Genomic DNA, 23,905 nt, shown 5'->3' on the forward strand with positions numbered 1-23,905 from the left:
TGCCCTGTGATAAATTTTAGTTTCTGTGATAGAATGCTCGCAAAGTTGGCCCGTCCTGCCAGATAATTTGAATCTAACACTGACTTACGTCGAGACATGACGTCAGTGCGGCACATGGTCAGACTTGAATGTGTACAGACTTTGCATACAGCTATGAATACAAAAGATCTCTCTAAGCTTGGCCTTGATACAATCAGGGACGTAGCTAAGGCCTGATGATTGGGGGAGTGTAGTGGCTGAAATTCCAACTGGATGGGTTTAAAGCCAGAAAATTCTGACTACTGCCTTTTACCCCCCCCCCCCTCCCCCCATGATACTCGGCAACGTTACCGTAAGTGTCAGTCAGACACCAATTTTTCACGACTGCACTTTTGTTCCGAACTTTTTTCGATACATTTGTACCCACTGGTCCTCACTTCACAAACTTATTAATCAATCTGGTTAAGCAAGTAAGCTTGCAACTGAGTATAAGTTATCTGCTTGAAGGCTACATAGACTACTAACTACAAAAGCTATGTTAATGTAACAAAGGGGAATTTTTTTTGAACAAATTATATTCGACGGCATAGTGAATTACCCAAATATACAGTGCTTTTCCTAGCGGGCTTAATATTATTATTTTGGAGGGGGGCAGGGCTATTTATCACTGACATGAACAATCTGCCTATCATCTCAGTCAAAGCATTGAGTGTTTTAATTGTATACCATAGAGACAATATATATACCAGCGACGCAGCCAGGAATTTGCACGAGGGGAGCATATTTTGCGATTGATATGGCGGAGGGGTCTAAGGGGAGGGGGTTGCCCTTGAGCAATTTTGAACAATTGTTGGTCCTTAGATGCGATCTGGTGCAATGTTTTGCCAGTTTCATCATCATCATATGATATTATATTATCAGCAGATTTTGTTTCCGTTTTGAATTATTCTTTTACATGTTCTTTTACATATTATATCAGAAAGACAAACATATAGTGCTCTTTTACAATTTTTCCAGTGGATGATTCTTGTTTATTGTCCAATGTCTGGACTTTAATACATTTGACGAACTTAACTGATGGACAATATTAACTTTCATATTTAGTAGTGTCATAATTATTTATAGGAAGCGCGTATCACGTACGATTGCTAGCTTAGCTTCATAACATGCTGTTCGTGCAACAACTTATGACGAATCATAAAGGATGAGAACGCACGTTGTTGTCGTTGTTGTGCACACGGTTCGTGACTCTCCATTGAGTGCGGTTAGGTAGGCTATATGTATTTTATTATGCAGTGGCCAACTGTAGACTGGTAATAGGCTATAGGCTAAATTTAGATATTTGCATCTGCCAAACCAAGTAGCTGAATCAGTAGGCCTGAATGTTACTACGATTATAATCAAGTTAGAGCACTGACAAAATACCATGCAAAAAACCCAACAGTTTTTAACATTTTTTTCGACACTGAAGGGCAGTTGCTCCCCCCCCCCCCCCTTGGCTACGTCCCTAATAGATACTGAACTTACTTGAAGCTAGGTCAACCCACCCAATAGTAAAATTAGTATATAAATAAACCAAATTGAAGCTGGCGAATGTTGTACGGTAGTTCTATTAGGCATCTTTTAGGAGTATTCAAAATCATACAAAGTTTTGTTTGATGGAGTATAGGGATCGCCAGATACAATTTCTCAAAGTGGCAAGGAAAACGTGGTAAATATGACTGATTAAAGGTCAATTTTTACCGAAATTGTTCAATTTTTAGGTGCACAATCACAGGAATATATAAATAGGCCTATGTAAATAAGAGTGCAACAGTCGGAAATTCCAACTGTCGCACTCCAATTTTCCAACTATCGTCAGTTTTACCAAGTTTGGGGGGGTGAGACACCCCCCACACCCCCCTCTAGCGACGTCCCTGGATACAATACACAGGAATGTGTACAGACTTTGCGTACCCAGATGTGAATACAAAAGATCTCACTCTAAGCTTGGCGGTGATACAATACACAGGAATGTGTACAGACTTTGCGTACCCGGATGTGAATACAAAAGATCTCACTCTAAGCTTGGCGGTGATACAATACACAGGAACGTGTACAGACTTTGCGTACCCGGATGTGAATACAAAAGATCTCACTCTAAGCTTGGCGGTGATACAATACACAGGAACGTGTACAGACTTTGCGTACCCGGATGTGAATACAAAAGATCTCACTCTAAGCTTGGCGGTGATACAATACACAGGAACGTGTACAGACTTTGCGTATCCGGATGTGAATACAAAAGATCTCACTCTAAGCTTGGCCTTGCTACAATACACAGAAATGTGTACAGACTTTTCATATGGCTGTGATTAAAATAATCTCTCCAATAACAAATATCTGAACAACATATTGTTGAAGAAGAACTAGTGATAGCGTCCCTGCAGCCCCCCAGATGAAGTGCTGCGATGACGTCACAGTCGCTCATCATTCTCCACTGTTCAAAATATATTAGATTAAGTTGGTGCGAGGTTCAAAAATTCACTTCTCCAGAGTCAAAGGATGAAAAATCTCTGAACTAGGACTGGTGAGGAAAATATAAGTTTTTTTTCATATACCCAATAGACTGCCACTAAAAATTTCCTTTAATCTGTCGATTTCGCTGCAACTGTTTAAGTCCAGTTTAGTTTACAAGTACTCAGATAGGGATGTAACTTCATTGTAAAAACATGTCCTTTCAACCATAATTTTTACCTCATTAATATTCATGATGGTTGGAGCTTAATGGGAAATTGTCAAAAACAGCTTGTAAACACGATATATCAACAACCACATGTTTTATACAGAACGTTTTTAACTTAGATAATACAATGTAAGTATATAGATAAAGACCATGCTTATGAGATCATAAAATTAACCTCATAATTATTCATGCTTGCATCTGTTTTAATACTATGTCATTAAATAGACTTTATCAACATGATAACTGATTCCTGGTACCATGGGCGTCAATCCTTGGGGGGATGGGGGACACGTCCCCCCACATTCCGATGGGTGGGGGACACACTATAAAATGTCCCCCCCACACATTTGGAAAAAGAGTTGTGCTGTGGCTCTATATTTGGTTAGGGCTTACACATCTCAGGATTCATATCATCTAGTATAAGAAGTTCAGTTCTATGAAAAGTGACCGAGATTTTTCACATCGGTAGACCTGCAACTTTGTCTGTTTGTCGCGACGAACTAACTGGAGATTGAAACCACAAGCTGTGTGCGGATAACGGGTGATTCCAGTAGAAAACTACTGCGCTCCGTCATTATCATAACAGACGGCACTTCATAGAGCTAAAGCCAAAGAGCTAGAGCCAAAGCTTGTACATAGTTGTTGTTTAGTTGTAGATGGTGTTTCAAAGACGGTTCCCATTCCCTAATATTGGGGAAATGAAATAGGGAGCATATTCCGTGGCAGCGCATCCCATGTTACCTTGTTGTTGAGTGATACCAGAGTTTACTCCACAGTGAGAACACTGGGTACACGGTGGTTACATAGTACGCTCCGACCAGAATTCACCCGATTACCAGATGCAGATCCACGTAGCAACCCAGGTAACTTGAGTGAGGACTCCAACGAACAACCACTGATTTATTTGATGCCTTTATAACTTTAGCCACCACTCACATGGGACCTATTCTAAGTCTGACAATACATGCGCATGTGTGAGGTCCTGAAAATGTAATTAAAGTGGTTTGTCTTGCCATTCTTCTTTCAAATTTCATAGAAATGTATTCTCGTAGACCTAGCAAAACATTTAAGCTGATACAGTCCCCTTGGAAGTGTGTCACGGGTGGCATTACAAGTCATTGGTAGTTTAACATGCTGGCGTATGACAACTTGTGGCCAAATTTGCGCTAAGCTCACTATACGAACTCGGATCTGGACTGTGCCTAATTAGTTATTTAAATCATTGATAATGGCGTATGAGGAACTGCACCATTTTGTTGTTCATCCACAATCATCACATTATTCATACAGTTGTCAAATGAGCTTCTGTTGTTTTTTTCTTCTTTTCTTTTTTCTTTTAACTTTGGGAAATAATAGACTAAACTAAACTTGACATGTCAATCAACTGGTCGATGTTTTAATTTTTCATATTCCTTTTATTTTGACAGATTTAACTTTGATGATGCCACTGGTGTAGGAGTTGTATGGTGTTACAGTAAAGAAATTCTCTCAGCTTTACTCAAGATGTCTTCCAAGGACTGGAGAGATCTCACAAGAGCTGTTCTGAAAGCCGGGGGCTATTTTGTGAAAGATAACATGTTACTACCTAGAAGACCTGGAGATAACATTGTAAGTTACAAACACCACAAACCTTTTGGTTCTGCTCAACCCTAGCAACGATAAGATTGTATGAGACACAAATGTTTTTTTCCTTAAAACTTTTTTAGTCAACTCCCTATGCAACCGACACAATGTATAACAATTTCATTTTGTATATTTGGTGGAATAACCTAAACTTAGCAACTTTTTCATTTTGTATTTTAAAGTAGCATTTTGCGTTTTGTCGCCGTTTTCCATTTTTTTGACAAGTCCATCAAGTTTTTTACATACATATCAATCACAAAACCGCAAACTAAGATATTAGCCAAGTTTTTCCCTGCCAAAAGCGTTAATTGGCGAGTAATTAAGGACATTTGCAGATAATGAGAAAAGTGTCGTCCGGCAAATTACACATTTAATATTAATCGCACACAGTTCCTCCGACCCACTAGTTTGAATTCAACCAATCAGAGATGCAGGTTTAGTTGTTAAAAATAGATTCAAAACGTCGAGTTGGTAACTTGGTACAACCATGAAGGTACTGTACCTCCATGGTACAACTAGTGAGCTGGACTCTACCAGCTCCCTGGTACAACTGCCATAGACAATCTACACAAATCAATCATGGTGTTGTATTACGTATTGGCCAATGACGTTTGTAGTTTTAAATGTTCATATTATGGGCGAGGTTTATTTGGATCCCAAAGGAAAATATCTTGGCGAAAAACAAAGTTGAAAGTTGTAACTTTTTCGACTTTTATGCCACCGTTTGAAGTAAGATTTGAATAGATAAGCTAGTTATGTATGTCGTTATGGCATAGTGGAGTCAGTGAGGTTGAGAAAAACCATAGAAAAGGACGCAAAATGCTGCTTTAACTACTTTTGTATTCTTTCCTTTCTTGCTCTGAATTTCACAACCCTGACGTTAGCCAGCTCTAAACGCATAACATGATCATACTGTACACCTTAACAAGCCCAAGGAGGTTTTATTATTAAATGGTGACACCACAAATCCAACCATCTTACTTGCTTTAAAGGGTGTGAAGACTCGCGCACAGAGAAACGTCTCATGCCGGTAATCTGACCTAGTTTCGAATGAGGTGTAACAGAAGTGTTAGACATCACCATCTATCCCAGAAAATACACACACAGCTTGCTACCGTCGGTAATTAAACACTAGTGCACAGTCAGTACATGCAGCTATGGTCAATATACCCACAACACAGTGTACATATAATAGCAGCGATGGACATCTCAGGTCTAGATAAAAGATAACAAGGTATCACATTTCATTACTGTCTGCATTTTGTAGCGACACAAACAAAATGTCACTTGCAAGCGACAGAAAGTTAACTTTTTCAGATGGCCACACGCGGTTTTGGGCGAGTCTTCAGTGCCTTTAATATAAGACGGAGTTCTTTGTGAACAACAACTCCCCAAAGCAGACAAGAAAAAAATTATCTTGTTCCATTTGGGAGATTCTAGCTTATAAGTCATGTCTGGGAGCTGTGATTTTGTAAATATTTGATGTCCCAGTGCCACCTATATCAGATACCTAAAACTTAATGTTCTCTCCGTTCTTCTTCTCATAATTTTAAGGTTGAAATGCGACAATAATTGACACTGAAACCAATACCACCAGTATGTCATGTTAAGAACAGCAGTCGTTTTTAGATTCAACAATTTTCAAAACCCATCTCCAATGCATAAAAAATAGACATTGTAATAAATAAAGAGCAACATAGAAACTTGAAGCCAGGTTTGGCTGATTAAAATCACTGTGATTTAAATCACTCATTTAAATCACTGATTTAAATCACTGATTTATATCCCGATTTAAATCACGTGACTTTTGTAAAAAAAAATCACTGATTTAAATCACCTTTTTTTCTCATCTTTTTTACTTTTTATTCAGTGTTTTTTGTGATTTTACTACTGTAAGGAACTACAGTACTGAGAATCTGTTTCTGTAGTTTGATATTGATTTAGCATATAAGCACATGCAACTTGTAACATTTATCAGTGTTCAGAATCAGTTAGTCATCATATGCTTGTCAATTAAATGTTCTAAGGTTGTTTCCAACCAAAAGTTATAAAATAAAAACAAAGCTTAAAATCTGTTTTTCTTGAATTTTTTAACTACAGTACTGTAAGACCCTGGAGTTAGTGTGTGGATGTACCACAGGGAATAAAGCATGAAGGACATGTATATAAACATTGTCAACGTTATCAATACAACGTAAACACTATAATGCAAAGTTGAAGGTGTAGTGTACAGTCAATAGACTTAAAAGTTTAAGGGTCCTTCTTCATGTTCATGGCTTTAAATAAGAACACAAGCTGAGCAGCTTTATGAGTTCCAAGGTAGTTTCTCAGCTTAGAGTGGACCAGACCATATTAGCTGAAAATTGCTCAACACCAGTGTATCAGTGAGGTCAATATCTTTTTGTATGGAGAGCAAGATTCAATTAAAAGAAACAGGAAATCAAGCAAGCAGATATCCTAGAATTGTGTAAATAGTTGATTATTTTTTGTAACAAGATAGTTAAGTAAGTACTCAACAAGAATAATGTACTTGTTGTATACTCTAGAATATCTAGTGGGTTGGCTACATACTATTTAAACAAAATTGTAATAAAAATTCGAAAATCATCCGATTTTTTCTTCCTCAAAACTGCATAACACATCCTGTAGGCTCTTACCATTAATGGTAATTAAGAGACTCATGACTGCCTTAAATATCAAGTTACATTAACATTCGCATTCATCAAAGACATGTGTATTAGAAAATCCGATTAATGAAAATTATCAGATTTAAATAAAAATATCAGATTCTTTTTTTTAAATAGAAAAATCACCAACCCTGATTGAAGTACACATGGCTGGATGATGTCATTTTAGACTTGATCAAGTCCTCAGCCTATTGTGTCAAGCAATATTAAATTGCATTTCATTTCATTTATATTTTTCTTCACAATATAAATTATACAGAGAAGTTAACTCAGTGACAGAACATATCAACAACAGGGAAAATTGTGAAAGGAAGCACTCCAAAAATCCAGAGGGCTTGTCTAGTAGAGTGCTCGCATTAGTAAATAAAGAGAACAATACAAGAAAACAGTAGCACATAAATCCACCCACACACCAACCCATATATATTTGCCTTACTCTAGAGATCAACCATGATGCTAACCAACTCGAAAATCATTTGTGATTCCCTAAAGCCGGATCTCGAAAGAAATACTTTGAACAGACTTTTGTTTTATAAGTATATGCATATACATACATACATATACACCCATGTTAATGTAAACATGTATGCCTTAATTCTTACACAAACACAAAAGCAATCATGTATATACATATATATATATTTTTTTTTTCTTCTTTCGTTTACGACCTGTGTAAGCTGAATTTCCGATTGTGGACAATAAATTCAAATTCAATTCAATATGTTAGGGGCATAATAATTACAATAACAAAGGGATGGCTACAGCGTACAAAATGCAAAATGAAAACTTAAAATCTTTGTAGAGGTTTATAAGGGATCTAGAAAAGTTATAACAAAAGGAGTGTACATTATAACTAGTGCTAGTTACTAGTGTACAGCGTTACTAGTGCCCGACCAAGCAAGACTCCAGTAGCAGAGATGAGGATAAACAAGAGTTAGATAAATAGTACGAAGAATATGTTTCGGCAATATCTTTCTACCGATTATTCCAACACCCTTAGCAACTTTCGAACACAGGTGAGAAACTTATCTTCATGCCAATTAAGCTTTGAGTCAATAAGAATGCCAAGAAATTTAAGACTGGTAGCAGCTTCAAGTGGGTGGTTATTAATGATAATACTCAAGTTGGGGTTTTGAGTATGAGGCATGTTAAAGACCATATTCTGTAGTTTGTTTTGATAACATTAAGCGAAAGCTTATTCGAAGCAAACCAATCAGAGTATACCACAAGTTCACTGCAAGCAGTACTCTCAAGGCGTTGTACATCTGTGTCTTTGAAAAACATACTAGTGTCGTCTGCAAACATCATTATTAAAGATTGAGATGAAATCGTGGTTATGTCCCGTCAAATAACTTTTGATCCAGTCATACGTTATTAGCCGTATGAAATCCATAGGCAAACAATTTATCTAAATAAGATAGAATGGTCAATAGTTATATCTTACACATTGAATAAGATTTTTAGTACTGTAGCTGTTTAGGGGAAATTGTTCATGACACTTAATCACATTGACTAGTATTATGATGATGTATGGGTTTGTGTCTCCTCCACACTGGACATCCTCTGCCAACTCCTCCCAATTCTTTGTGAGCTGAAAATTTTATATACTGTATATTATATCTTCTATACATATTCTATACATATTCTATATATTCTATACATATTCTATATATATTCTATATATTCTATATATCTTCTATATATATTCTTCTATATATATATATTCATATTCTTATCTTCTATACATATTCTGTATATATTCTATATACAGTATATATATTCTATATATCTTCAATACATATTCCAATCACAATGCATATTACATGACGAAGGGATAGGCCTACAGAGCACGCATCGGTCTGTTTTTTTCCTTATTATTATTTCAAAATGCTGTCATCTTCCTCAGTGATGATGGATTGAATTCAAGAATATACATGAGTTTCTAATTAACATGATATTTTCACTCTGCACATTAAATTAAATTATATAGTAGGCTTTTCATAGTTCATGAGTGTATAACATTTGCAGAAGATTATACTGTATCTACGCACAGTATATATTTCAATCTTTGATGCAGTTGCCTCCATAGGGGATAATTATCTTTCTGTAGTGTGTTTCAGGAAATAGGATATAGTGCTCAGTGTGGTGCTTGTCTCTTAATGGTACTATTAATTGTTCCTGTGTACAATAAAAAAATTGCTTAATTTGCACTTTGAGTATCATTTAAAAATATGATTATACTGATAGATTATTACATGAACTTTCTTCCTGATGATGTAGATACTAATTGAGAGACTTTTGTTTATTATTTCATAAACAGATTGTTTTTCTCTTTGGTTTTATTACCGGTACATATACAGGGAAGTTCGTTTCACTTTGATTGTAAAATGGATCATCACAGATCATAGAAGACGTGTTGAATCTACTTGATAGAGTGCAGCATCACAGAATCTATTTCCACTTTCAAAATTGACATTAGTGACATGGCAAAATTAACATAACATGGTTGTGTTTTTTCCCCATCTGTTTTTAATGTTATATCAAATTGAACCAAATTTATTACTTTCTTTTCAGTTCAAAGTATTTTGCAGTATTCTTGAGTGTTCTATATATAGTAACACATAGTACTGTACCTACAATCACTATATATAGTAACACATAGTACTGTACCTACAATCACTATATATAGTAACACATAGTACTGTACCTACAATCACTATATATGGTAACACATAGTACTGTACCTACAATCACTATATATGGTAACACAGTACTGTACCTACAATCACTATATATGGTAACACATAGTACTGTACCTACAATCACTATATATGGTAACACATAGTACTGTACCTACAATCACTATATATACTAACACATAGTACTGTACCTACAATCACTATATATACTAACACATAGTACTGTACCTACAATCACTATATATACTAACACATAGTACTGTACCTACAATCACTATATAGTAACACATAGTACTGTACCTACAATCACTATATAGTAACACATAGCACTGTACCTACAATCACTATATATAGTAACACATAGTACTGTACAGTACCTACAATCACTATATATAGTAACCAGGGTTATAGCCACGCCGGCCGGCGGCAGCCGGTGGTAACCGCCACTCACGCCTGCCGGCCGGCATTGGAAGTGAATAAACAGTCCACCGGCCGGCACAAAAAAATAGTAAAATGCTTGTGAAATACAACAAAAGTAACAAATTTATCTTTCCCTTGCCGTAAAACATGATAATAACGTCACCTTTTTCTGTTATTTACCAAAATACCCTCGGCCCCCACCGGGGCGTTGCCCTGGACCCCACCAGGGGCCCTTAAGCGGGCCCCTGGACCCCCGGCCGTGAGATGCGAGAGCTTCGCTCGCTACGCTTCGCAAATTTATTTAACCAGCACTCACAATCTCCTAGTTATAACCCTGATAGTAACACATAGTACTGTACCTTCAATCACTATATATAGTGACACATAGTACTGTACCTACAATCACTATATATAGTAACACATAGTACTGTACCTACAATTACTATATATAGTAACACATAGTACTGTACCTTCTCACAAAGATGTTCTGTCATCTGAGTTACAAGTGCCTCTCAAGTTGCATTACTGCAACTTTAGAGTTACTCAGCATCGCCTGGATTTGGATATATGCTAGATAATTACAAATTTCATTAAAGTATGATGCATTACAAACATCATCAGTTTTGCTTCCAATTACAGATACACCGATGGAAGTTACATAAGGGAACTCTAGGAATATATAACAAAAATTTGCTATCCAACTAAGAATTCATTATTACAAACAGCCTTCTTCAACATCTCAAAAGAAATTTGGTTGATGGGTCTTACTTTTTGTACAACTGCTGTTCCACTTGAAGTGCAAACTTAAACTTGTACATGAAATCATTTACTCTGGGAATCTTTCCCAATAGTTTCTATTGAAAAATAAAATATTTGTACTTTTGTATTCATCACTGCAACTACATAGTACATACTGACATTCTTTGGGTGGATTTAGCCCTGCTTTTTTTTTTGGGGGGGGGGGTATCTGGGGCTGCTGGATTTTTCTACATCCTTATGTCAAAACCACATCTTCATTACTTTTTGATTTGGCAAAGATATCATTTTTTTAAATTTTGGTGATATTTCTCTAATTAATGCATCTAGCAACAGCAGAGTGCAGGATATCATCTTGGCAATAAAACTGCCAAAAAAATTAGAAGAAACACTGTACACGTGTGTTAGAATGATGTCGTTGTTGCACCCAGCGCTATTCATGAATCTTTCATAAATAAAGGGATCAGTAGTCTATCATGTGTATATTATCATACTAATCTAATCAGAACTAATCTCTGGCTGCAATATTAATGTAGAGCGGTTAATGTACAGTTAGCTTTAAAGGAAACAGGCATAATTATATCACTGCACTTTACCATTCTACAATAATGTCTTGCCTTATTAAGGTGAGTGAAAAACTAGTTCAAGCCTAAATTATTTATAACACAAAATGGCTTGTAAATATGATTCCCTACAGCCTAAGAACTAAACGAAAATAGCAAACAGCTCATTAACAGAATCTCAATGCTAATAAATGGAACATATGTAGTTGTACTGATCTGTATTGTATATGCCTAGAAGAAACAAACACTCTCGTACTAGCTTTAGTTCTCTTCAAAATAAATGTGATCACTTCAACATAAGCTTGCACGGTTTCGTGAAAACTTACAACCGGTTTTTCTCTAGCAAAAAACCGAATCTGGCTCAAAAACCGTTTTTTTTTCCCCTACTGAATTGCATTGAAAACATCCAAATCTCGATCGCTAAGATGCGTATTTTTGAAGCTTTATCAACAGCGGGTTCAAGTCTGTTCGTTCTCAGTAAATTGTTAAAAATAAGAATAATAAATTCAAGAAACGTTACTGCCTTCATTACTCTCATTTTATAACCCAAGAAGAACTAAACTAAAGTAAATATGTCGAAAAGAAATGTGTTAGTGAAATTTTTTCTTAAAGTTTTAACATCACGTACACGTATTGTTTGTCTTGTGTTTACTGTACTTCACGAAGTTCAAATTCGTGTTCAGAAAAAAATATGACGGTCATGTTATATTATATGTTATATTTTCGGAGATGAGGGCCGAGCATAAACCCCATTATGACCAACTGGAGATCGTAAAAAAATGCTTTACAATATGATTGGTCCAATGAAGGTACCAAATTGCACGAGGCTCTAGCCATGTTCGCGGGTGGTATCTTGGCGGTAAAATAAATTTCTCTTCAAAGAGTGAAGAGAATTTACCGTCTACACTTTCAAGTACAAGTTGAAAAATATCACTGGCAAAAGCGGGATTAGGTCGGCAAAGAATGTAAATTGTTAACGTTTAAGTTGGAAACATGTGTTCATCAACGTAAACGAAAAACCACCTGAGAGACGCCTTGTCTGATAACTGATAAGAAGAAAGGTTTAAAGGAAAATTACAAAGAAAATAAAATCCATTAGCGTACAAAGGAGAATTGTCACAACAGCAACAGCTGTAATTTTCAGCCATGTATGCAACATTTTTACTCCTTTAATATTCCTTGACTCAAGCCTGACGCCAGGTGTCTCTTGTGAATAATGGACTGTGATTGTTCTAATGTTACTTGTTGCATCTTAGTTGTTAAACTCAACCCCCCCCCCCCCCCCGCGATTGTTCTAAAGTTACTTGTTGCATCTTAGTTGTTAAACTCAGAGCCCCCCCCCGTGATTGTTCTAATGATACTTGTTACATCTTAGTTGTTAAACTCACAGAGCCCCCCCCCCTCCCCTGCGACTGTACATGTCGTATTGTATTGTGGATTGCGCAATGTATCTTTCAAGTTTTAACGTTCATTTTTTGAACACGAACTGTGATCAATGTGTTTGAAAAGATTTTCTCCATATCCTCTACTATTTAATTGAAGTTAAATAGTAAGAAGAACACAAAGAGGACAAACACTTTGATTGTAACAATTTATTTTGAACTGCATCTCGTCATTTGAGTGTGTACTTCTCACAACTACTAACGTTGGCCACCAAGGTCAGTTCAATACTACAAGGTCGCCTAACTGATGCACGCATATATGGGCTGCATAGCCTAATGTTAGGCCTAGCTATCCACCCTCAAGCACTGGTTATGGCATGTGCGGATCGTAGCTGACAATGTCGTCTATCAGAAAAGCTTTCTCTAGTTGCAAGTTACTTTCATATTGCAAAAAGAACAGTAAAAAGGAGAAACCAAAGTCAACAAACCTTTTTTTTTTCAGTTTTTGCAATTCACATTTCGGTTTTTTCCGGTTTTTTCGGTTTTTCGGTTTTCTTAAAATAAAAAATAGTACCGAAATTCGGTCGGAAAAAAACGGTTTCGGTACTAAAACCGGTTTACCGTGCAAGCCTACTTCAACATAGATTGTATAATCGTGTAGCTACGCACGTAAATGGCTAGTGTTTATGTCTAAATGGTACAACTGTAAAATAGGTCTAGCCACTTCCTTCTTTGAGCAAACATATATTTTTACATGCACCGAAAATAGACAAAACGTGTAAATGCCAGGAATAGGCCCATTGTATGTATTCCATTATAAACACGCGTGAGGGGATTTTATTGTTTACTCTACAAACATGTTTGGTATGTACATATTGAATAGTCGAAAGGGGAACAATTGTGACGGTGGCTGCATGTACTTTTTTGAATTATATTTTGTACCCCATTCTCAAAAGTTGAGAGAATTAGAAAATTCCAGCCAAAACATGTTGTTTGATCTGTGCAATTGCTTTAGTTGATATGAAAACATCAATCAGATACATGCATGCACTGTACATGTTTTGACCTTTGTATCTGTAACTGGAATGGCTGTATTGACCATGCCTAGCAGTATTACATTATGACTCTCTCTCCCCCCCCCCCCCCTCTCTCTTAAAGTTTCCCGGCTCAGCAAAGAGAGAGAGAGCTGTTTGACGGATACAACCTCTTAAATGCCCTTAAATGACTAGTGACTTAATTCCCTTGCATTGGGTTAAAAGAGAAACTGACAGGTGTAGGCGCCATTATTGAGGTCATGGTCATGCTTGCGTCGGGTTAAAGTGTTTGTGTTTGTTTAAATTTTTAATTCCTCCCTCAATCTCTGCGAAATGAGCCAAACTTTTTTGCAAACAAGTACCTTGACAGGATTGTGCAACTATTCACACTATTAAGATTTCATGCATATTCATTGATGGGGCTTAGAGAGCAAGCTATTCTCTGATTAATTGATATACAGTCATTAGTTCTATTGTCCTGTAACTGGATCATAAAACTGAGGCATGTGTTTTACCATTCGGTCCTAATTGAATAAATGTATTCAAATAATTCATGCTGTACAGCACATGCATACCATATACACTCATGAGTACACATGCACCAGAATATGTGCGACCATCGGACAAAAATATAAAAAAATGTCCAAGATATCAGTTGAAAGCAAATTATTCTGACTTTTCCATTATTTGATTGAAATCAATGATTGTAATTTGATAAATATTTTGTCTTATTAAAACTGAGGGATGTACCAATCATTGAGCTCAAAGTATTTGCAATCTCTACAATACAGGTAATCAAATCAAATCAAATCAAATAGTTTTAAACTGTACATCATGTGCACTAGGTTACTTCCTTATAGTACTTTTGGAATTCTCCCCTTAGTTTATTAGGAGAAATCTCTGCCAACCAGGAAAGCCTATTTATTAAAGGGATACTCCAGTGTCGGACAACGTGACTCTCGTATGGAGAAAGTAAAATAACTGTTAGTTGGAAACAGTGAGGGAGGTGGGGTAGGGGTCAGGTTTATAACTCCTCTTTCACCTTCACACAAAAATGACTAGATGGTTAGTAGCCGCAAAATTAATTCATTTTGATCTAGTGTAATGTAGATGTATCACTTATAAGCATGCCTCAGACTGTACCACTAGACTTCTAAAAAAATTGTTTGTCCTGAGCCAAAGAATTTTGACCAAAGTGACCATATTTGAATATCTAGCATATTTGGGGCCAATACAGCATATACCTTTAAGTGTTTAAACTTTCAGGGAAGATCCTGCCTTTGTTGGTTTAGGTAGTTATGTTCATACAGTAAACAGTGCCTTCAAGGAAACATTTTCTGTACTTTAAGATTCCTGTCCAACTTATATACAGTTCTAGCCAAATAAACGTTTATTGTTTTTACTTTTACTCTTTATTGTATTAACATGTCATTTAGTCTTTGAAGAAGATCCTGCTAGGATCGAAACGTCAGGCCAACTTACTTTTTATACACAAATGTTTATTGTGACTGTACCACAACCAAACATGTACAGATTCCTCCAAACTGGTTATAGGTTAATTTTACAGGTGTGAAGGGGTGAAATACGGGAAATGTATTCTGAAAGCGCCCATCTAGCCGGTTATAAGATATTTGTTTGACTTGAACCATCAATACATGAAGATAAATGGAATATTAAAATACTATTCCCATGTTTGAGTGGATATTTCATCTTAGGCAGACTATACAACACTAAAATATATTTAAAAAAAATTACTTCACATTTGACATCTAGAGTTGATGGAATACAATTTGTCTTGTTTTTTGACTGGCATATAAAGCCATTGATTCCTCCCGACCGTGTATCACTGTGCATAGTATGTGACATCATCACATAAACAACATCTGTAGGCTAATGTTCCAAATCTGTACTTTCCTTTGATAATCTTGTCATTAATTTGTCCAACAAATCTGATTTATTTTTGATATTTTGATAGAGCTCAGTCAATATTCTCAGCATTTAGAATTTTAATCAAAGTGCAACCTTTAGGTAGAGATACAGTATTAATATTTTTCTCTGCAAATTAATAAAGTGAGTTAAATATTATAACAGGAAAAATGGTTTTCAGCTGAATAAAGTGAGTTGAATGTTATAACAGGAAAAAATGGTTTGCAGCTGATTAAACACTCACTGATGACATCATTCAATGTTGCTAGCTTTGCCAGATGGAATCACAAAAATATCACCATATTTGAAAATTCATGTCCTTGTCATTTGATCCAACATGCTATGAGAATGTGACTCTCACCTTAAACTAAAGATGCAGAAATTTGCCAGTATGTTTGTCAACCAATGTACTTTGAAATAGCTAAGAGAATACCTGGGCATTTATAAGCTAATGGAGTGTGTATTTAATATGAAAACACACATGTACAGTACGTTTACTCTATGATAAAGCTGTAATCTTTCTGCGATTCAACTTGTCTCTTTAAAGGTCACATCTCACCCGATGACGTATCTGCAAACATTCACAGTGTACTGTAGTCATCCATGCCTCCACCGACAACTGCTGTTGCATTGCACACTCATGCATGGTGAGTCAGAAATTTGTAAACGAGATATGTGTACATTACAGTGATTGCTTTTTTTCTTTTGAATTTCAAGGTAATCAAATACTTTGTTGATAACCACATTTACTCAATAATGTCTGCCCATGGATGGATGGATGTGCAGTAGCTAGGGTTTGTAATTAAAATATCTGTCACTAGTTTTGTATATATATGTGTTCTTTTTGTTTTTAGTCTTTGCCATCTCTCAAAGAGTACATAGCAACAATGAATACTGAATATAGAAACTATCAATATTTAATATATATTGGCCGCTCAATCTGAAATCTGATACTTAAAAAAAAAAGTGCACAGTACAGAGAATAAAATTTTGAAATGATGCACGTCGATCAAACTTTTGGATGAATAGCTTATTTCCATTTATTTAAAAAAGTTGTCAAGTGATGTCATTTATTGAAAAAGAAAAGAAAAAAGAACCAGCAGTGATTTCAAATTTGAAAGAGGCCCTAAGTGCATCTGTGAACAACAACTAATATTTAGGAAACTGTGCCAATAATTTTCATAAATTCCCAAATTTTGTATCCCATCAACTGAACATGGGAGGCGACCCACATGTGTTTCATTTTGCATGTTCAGTGGGCCTATTAATGGATGACTTTACGTAGGCACAAAATTGAGTTTGATACAGTACGTAGCAGACCTTTGAAAATCACTGCTATCTGTCCCAGGTTGATTTTATGAACCCTTTGTAATCTTTAACTTTGATACAGCTAAGATTTATCAAGTAATTGAAATTGTATACCTTGTAGTCTAGTACAGCTAGACTGTATTAGGTTCAGTTCCTCAGATGCAACACAAGACTCACTGGAAAAACAAATTAGCACATTACAACATTACATAACAAACATTCGAAGCACATCACAAACATTGAAAGCATATACAACGTTGAAAGCAAATTACAGTATTGAAAGCACATTACAAAATTGAAAGCACATTACAGTATTGAAAGCATGTATCACAACATTAATAGCACATTACATCATTACATTACAACATTGAAAGGCTATCATATATTTACAGTATTTTTCTTAAAGGGAGCCAAACAGATAAAATAAACAAAAAAACAGTAATAAAATAAATAGTGTTCTCATGAGAAGTGAGAGCTGTTTTATTCTTGTTATATGACCTCACAAATAATTATTCACTTCCAACACAAACTATATTATCTCACATACTGTACAAACCTTTCAATGTGTGCTGGCTTTGAAGTACAATTAATTAACACAATCAATGACTAAAATCAATGACTTGACCAGAGTCAGAGAAATTCCTAGATATGACTAACTCTGCCACAAATCAAGTGATTCGTTGCAACTCAGACATATACAGTTACTGCAATTGCAAATAGACACAGTTACTGCTATTGTTTTCTATTGATTCAGGCACTGTAGTAGGTCACATGGGATCATAGGATTTGAGACTTTTAAGTTTAAACAATAACACAGTTCCAATGTAACTGTCCAATATCGCACAGCTGAAATGTCAATTAACCCAGTTCATGATATCCACCCTGACCCAATACCTTATATCAAAGTACTAAATTTGAAGCTTCGTCATATCCAAGCCTGCTCCTCAGTTTACAATGGATACTGCCAAAGCTATAGAAAAGGATATGCAGAGAGAATAAAGGGGGTACACCCCTCAGTCCGACAAGTTTTCAGTCCGACAAGTTTTCAGTCCGAAAATAAAATACACGTTTTCAGTCCGAAAATGAAATACACGTTTTCAGTCCGAAAATGAAATACACGTTTTCAGTCCGAAAATGAGATACACGTTTTCAGTTGGAGAATGAAAGCATGCAGTTTTAATGCAATAATACCACCAATAAACGGTGACAGCCCGAACTGATAGTAAAGAAATCGATTGAATCTTTCGTATTATGTCTCACATCACCGGCCTCAACAAAGACTTGGGACCCCTTAACAACTATCAGTTACAAACATATGTAATCCGTTCTTTGCTCCTTAATCCGCTTCCTGTATAGTCATGGGTTATTTGGTTCTAATCCCATCAATGCAATTTACACTTACCTATAGCGTCATACTTTCATTGTGTTACACTTTGTACTTTTCATTCGACTGCCAAGTATTGCTGACGAAGGTCTCAATATATTTTCTAAAACTTTACTCCTTATTTGTCAATTATGAGTCTGCGCCAAGATAGACGCCAACCTACTATATATATATATATATATATATATATATATATATATATATATATATATATATATATATATATATATATATTTATATATTTTTTTTTTTTTGCAATTTTTGCAATTTAATAAAAGTACAAAATGCACAGAAGGTCCACTTTGTTGGGGCAGTTTTAGGTGATTTTGTGGTTTTCCCCTTCATACCAAAGTGATTCAACAGGCAATATATAAACTCAACATAATACGCGGTATAAACGGGGAGGTTTTCTGCTGTCTCTTTAGATTGTTACAATTTTTTATTATTATTATTATTATCACCAAAAGCATTGTAAATTTACTTTGATGTAAATATATCTATTCTTAGAATTTTCTTATAAAGTTTCCATAATGATATTTTTGATCGTCATATAACTTTATCACTGCTTTGCATATATGCCTATTATTAATAAAAATGAGCAAGGTTCAGTATGGCCTATATACGGTATACAAAGCCAATTTTGAAGGAAAATGTAGAGAGATCTTTTAGAAACAAATCATCTTTTTGATGATTAATTTTGAAAGTGTCTAATGGTTTGTATCATATGACTAATTATTTCAGTTTTGAATATAATATTTCCGCGTAGACGTGTGTATTCCAGAAAGAAAAAGAAAGAAATAGGTATTAAAATATTATTAAAAGTTATCGCGTCCTCATATATACTTGTAACGAACATCATTTATTATGTGCAAATAAAGATTTATTTTCAATATTGTATCCCGCCACTGAACATTTATGTTAATTATATCGTTTTCAATATTACCTACATAAAAAGAACAGCGTATCAAATTTTATGAGATGCAGGTAAACATTTACAGATTTACAGATATAAATCGAACGTAACGTATACATGCGCATGTAGGGAATGGTTTCCCCGCCCCCCCCCCCCCCCGTCCGTGCACGGACTCCCATGGGGTTTATGCGAGACATGGATATGAGTATAAAAATTAATTAGCAAACAGCATACTGCCTTGAGGGAAAACACTTTCTTCACCTTTTCCTCAGCTTATTCTATCCGAAACAACATATATAAATATATATATATATATATATATATATATATATATATTTATATATATATATATATATATATATATATATATATATATATATATATATATATATATATGTATATATATATGTATATATATATATATATATATATATATATATATATATATTTATATATATATATATATATATATATATATATATATATATATATATATATATGTATATATATATGTATATATATATATATATATATATATATATATATATATATATATATATTTATATATATATTTATATATATATATATGATAATTTATTAATATATAGGCCTATATATATAATGAACAGTATATATTTAAGCTCCGACTGAGAACGTGGATTTTATGAGAACGTGGATTTTATTTTCGGACTGAGAACGTGTCGGACTGAAAACTCGTTTTTTCGGACTGAAAACGTGTATTTTATTTTCGGACTGAAAACGTGTATTTTATTTTCGAACTGAAAACGTGTATTTTGTTTTCGGACTGAAAACGTGTCAGACTGAAAACTCGTTTTTTCGGACTAAAAACGTGTATTTTATTTTCGGACTGAAAACGTGTCGGACTGACAACGTGTACCCGAATAAAGCTGCACAGCATATTCAACAAACTTTGATGGCACAACATACTTCTCAATTACAGCCTTTCCACCGGGTGTCAGGATTCGCCTGTTGAGCGCTGTCCAGAATGAATGAAGGTGGAAATGGTGCAGACTTTGCTTGATGAGCAATCATAATATGAATATGGTCCTGGTCAAAAAAGCCGAGGAATAATTATTGAGATCCTCCATCTGTTCAGTATTAAGATCAGCTGCTTGGTATTTTGGATGGAGTTTGTAGGCCACGAGATGTTCAGCGGTTATGGCTTGCTCGAAGCCTTTATTGATGGTGGCACGGTTGCGATACCAGGAGAGGGTTGTGCTAGAATAGAACTTGGTTACTTTGGCACCGATCAAGGCCAGTTGCAATTGGACGTAGTTGTACGGCCAGATCACAAGCATTTCATTAGATATTGATGTCTTGGTTTCTTTCCGGCAATGTTTGTATCAACGTCATCTTCGTGGTCTTGGCAAAATGCGCAAACAAATGATGCAATATTTCAAGAATGTATCGAAGAAGGTTGGTTGACCTTTTCATCATGTTTTACCTGACAGCTGTGATTTCACACTTTCATTACATTCCCTGAGCCATGCATTTGACTTGCGATGGTTCTTCTGGATTTCTGTAACATGGGGTGATGTCCGGCCCAACAAATTCGGCAAATGTTACGAACACCCGTATGCCACCAAAGAAGGCTCATCCTCCTTAAGTGCATCATGCATCTTCTCTATGTTATTCGGCATTGTCCGTCACAACACTTTTCACAACACAAGTGAACAATGGATAACTTTCCATGTAGGTGCAATGTATCCTGGACGGAGCATCAGGTTGCGAAACTGTGGATGGTCTGCAGTAGAGAATGGCAGATTACATAGAACGAATAATTCAGCTAATGTTGATCGCTTCGTGGAGTGATGACTGTTGTCTTCACAACATTTTCTGATTTTATGGTTGTTCTGTGTACTGAGGCCAGCTACAGTTTATCTACTAGTTGACTCTCTACAATTTGTTGGTTCCTCTACTGTGATACATTTGAGATGATGTGTCTTGAGTCTTTGGACTCTGTTGGCCTGCTGATGACCACATTTGCAGCATTGAGCCATAAGTTTTCCAGCAACCTCCACTCTCAGAAAAATTTTCCTTTATTGTGTCCTGGAGTTTAACCACCTTTGTGCATACATGGTTATATTCAGTGCAGTCCTATCATTTTTTTGTTTTGAGATGAAGGTGTATATTATGTACTTCCAAGCAAAGGGACCACATATACAGTACTGAAAACCAAATGTTACCGTAACCAAAGTATCAGTCATAGTGTATACTGAAAATGTGTACAAGAAAATAACCACATGTATTTTTATAGCTGGATGAAACGGCTGATAAAACCATGGATAAAACCATATATGCGTCAAAAAAACTGCCAACCCTGGGATTAACATGAATATTTAGGCCGGCAAGAAGTCCACCACTACCTCTTTAACATTACTAAGCCTTAAAAGAGCATTGCAGAGATTTTAAATATATGAAACGTGAATATCTTGCAATCAGAGTGCTATAGAAATGTTACAAGTATTCAGATTTTGGTTTTGTCTTGGGCGTTGACATAGCAAGACTAAAAATTATGGCTCAACTCAATCCTTTAAACACTGGTGTTAAATCTTGCACTTTGATAAATACCTTGATGTTGATTTTTTGAGATTTTCCTGCAAATTTCTGACATTGCTTTAATACCAAACCATATTGGTTTTCCTCAACTTTAGATCATTATGGGGCTTAGCAAGCAAAATAAATAGAAGGCACTGTCATATTGGTCGGTGATCTAGTTCCACAAAACTTGACGAGCCTGTTAATTGCTATGAGCTTATGAGGGCCGTGGACATGGAATATATTTTAAGATGATCACTATGTACAGTATACTTTTGTTCAGATTACTGAAGAAGAGATTGTGAAGGAAAGGTTGTGTTTGTTTTAAACAACCAACTTTGTGTTTTCTAATTGTGTGTTTGGAGAACCTGCACATTAAATCAGTCATCCAGTGGGTGGGAATGCAAATTCGCCCGATTTTGTTCGCATGCTTCAAGTTATCAAATCAATTCAGAGAATTTTTGAAGGGTATTATACTGTGGGTCACATTAGGACATATAATTACCTTAATATATTGATTTTGCCCTTGGCTAGAATATGAAGAGTCTCTTTGATTGGAACAACCTAGAAATTAGAAATCTACTTATATCTACATATCTATGTATTATTAGTTAATGATTATAATTGGTGTTGTGTAGGCACTTCTTTTTCTATCTTTCTTTCATTTTTAGAATGATCACATATGCATTACAGAATTCAGAAATCATAAAAAAGGACACTGCGATTGTTTACTTCCTAATTTTGAAATTAGACTTGACTGCATAAATGATGTTATGACGCTCATTGGTAACATTATCATGATACTAGTGACAAGAATTGAAAATGTATTTAAATGTAACTTAACTTCTATGGTCAAACCATTTGATTACACACCAATCATAATTGACAGTACTAACAACCTTACAGACTGCAGGTCGCACAGGGACATAAAGTTCACTCTAGGTAGTCCCTGACTGGACTAGCCTGCTGTGTCCTAATTTGTTGACATGCGTAAAGAATCGCAGTGTTTCAACTGACCCCCGCGAATTGAATAACTGATGCAACTTTTTCTGTTTCTTTTCGATGGCAGGTGTGATCATTTAGGTCACATGCATAATTATTTCCCCACCATTGGTTACATCTGATAAAACTGAGAGTTCAGGGGTTTTCTGTAATTGTGAACAGCTCCACACTAGACCCACTGCCAGTCAGGAAAATGAGACACATTTGAAATTTTCTTCGTCAGAAGCCGACAAGACTTTTGACTGAAAATTTTCATCAGTCCTATAAGTCTAAAAACACACTCAAAACAAATTCACTGCCTGACTCTCGATAATTTCCCATGTTGAGATGGTTGGGTCTGTTTAGTTGGGCAGTTTGTGACCAGTTTTAGATCCAGTGATTTTGATTTTTGTGTGTCACAGATGTTTTAATGTAGATGTTTCAATAATTGCACAGAACCTGTTTAGTATTACAGAAACTCAATAAAATATGCTCCTTTAATATCAAACTAAAATTGCAATAAAGTTAAAAAAAAAAAAAATTCTTCAGTTGTCAAATATGCAATATTCAATCCTAGTTTTTATTTTTCTTCCGTGAACTCTCTATGCAAATATACCTGTTATTCTTTGATTGTAACTTAGATAACAAACCAAGAGTGCTGCACCATTGAATTTTATCGTCATTAGTGTGAAAACAAGTATTCGTTGTTTTCTTGGTAAAGATTGTTTAATGATATAGACGCTATGTAAACATCTCCTTTCAGGAATAAGCTCCACGAAGGATTCATCTGATTGGACACCTCGTCCTATTCTGAAGTGCATAGCTGTGCAAACTTGAATATAGCTCGGGTCCTCCATGGGGAAGGATTGCTAAAGCAACTAACCCTTGAAGGAGTGCAGTTGGTCAAAGCCTGAAGCTTTATGCCTGATATATAGGAGAGAAGATGAACATTTCTTGTTCTCGCAG

The 23,905-nt window shown here is 35.5% G+C and overlaps 1 protein-coding gene across 1 annotated transcript in view; it reads left to right on the top strand.

The window, feature by feature from the left end:
* LOC139978384 (uncharacterized) overlaps positions 1-23,905 on the top strand; it is a 29,845-nt gene extending 5,940 nt beyond the window's left edge. The window contains exons 4-6 of the mRNA XM_071988576.1: positions 4,132-4,312; positions 16,342-16,441; positions 23,703-23,905. Coding sequence (XP_071844677.1) covers positions 4,132-4,312; positions 16,342-16,441; positions 23,703-23,776 — 355 coding nt within the window. The 3' untranslated portion in view covers positions 23,777-23,905. The remainder of the gene's footprint in view (positions 1-4,131; positions 4,313-16,341; positions 16,442-23,702) is intronic.

The sequence above is a fragment of the Apostichopus japonicus genome, chromosome 13 (assembly GCF_037975245.1).
Source record: "Apostichopus japonicus isolate 1M-3 chromosome 13, ASM3797524v1, whole genome shotgun sequence".
NCBI lineage: Eukaryota > Metazoa > Echinodermata > Holothuroidea > Aspidochirotida > Stichopodidae > Apostichopus > Apostichopus japonicus.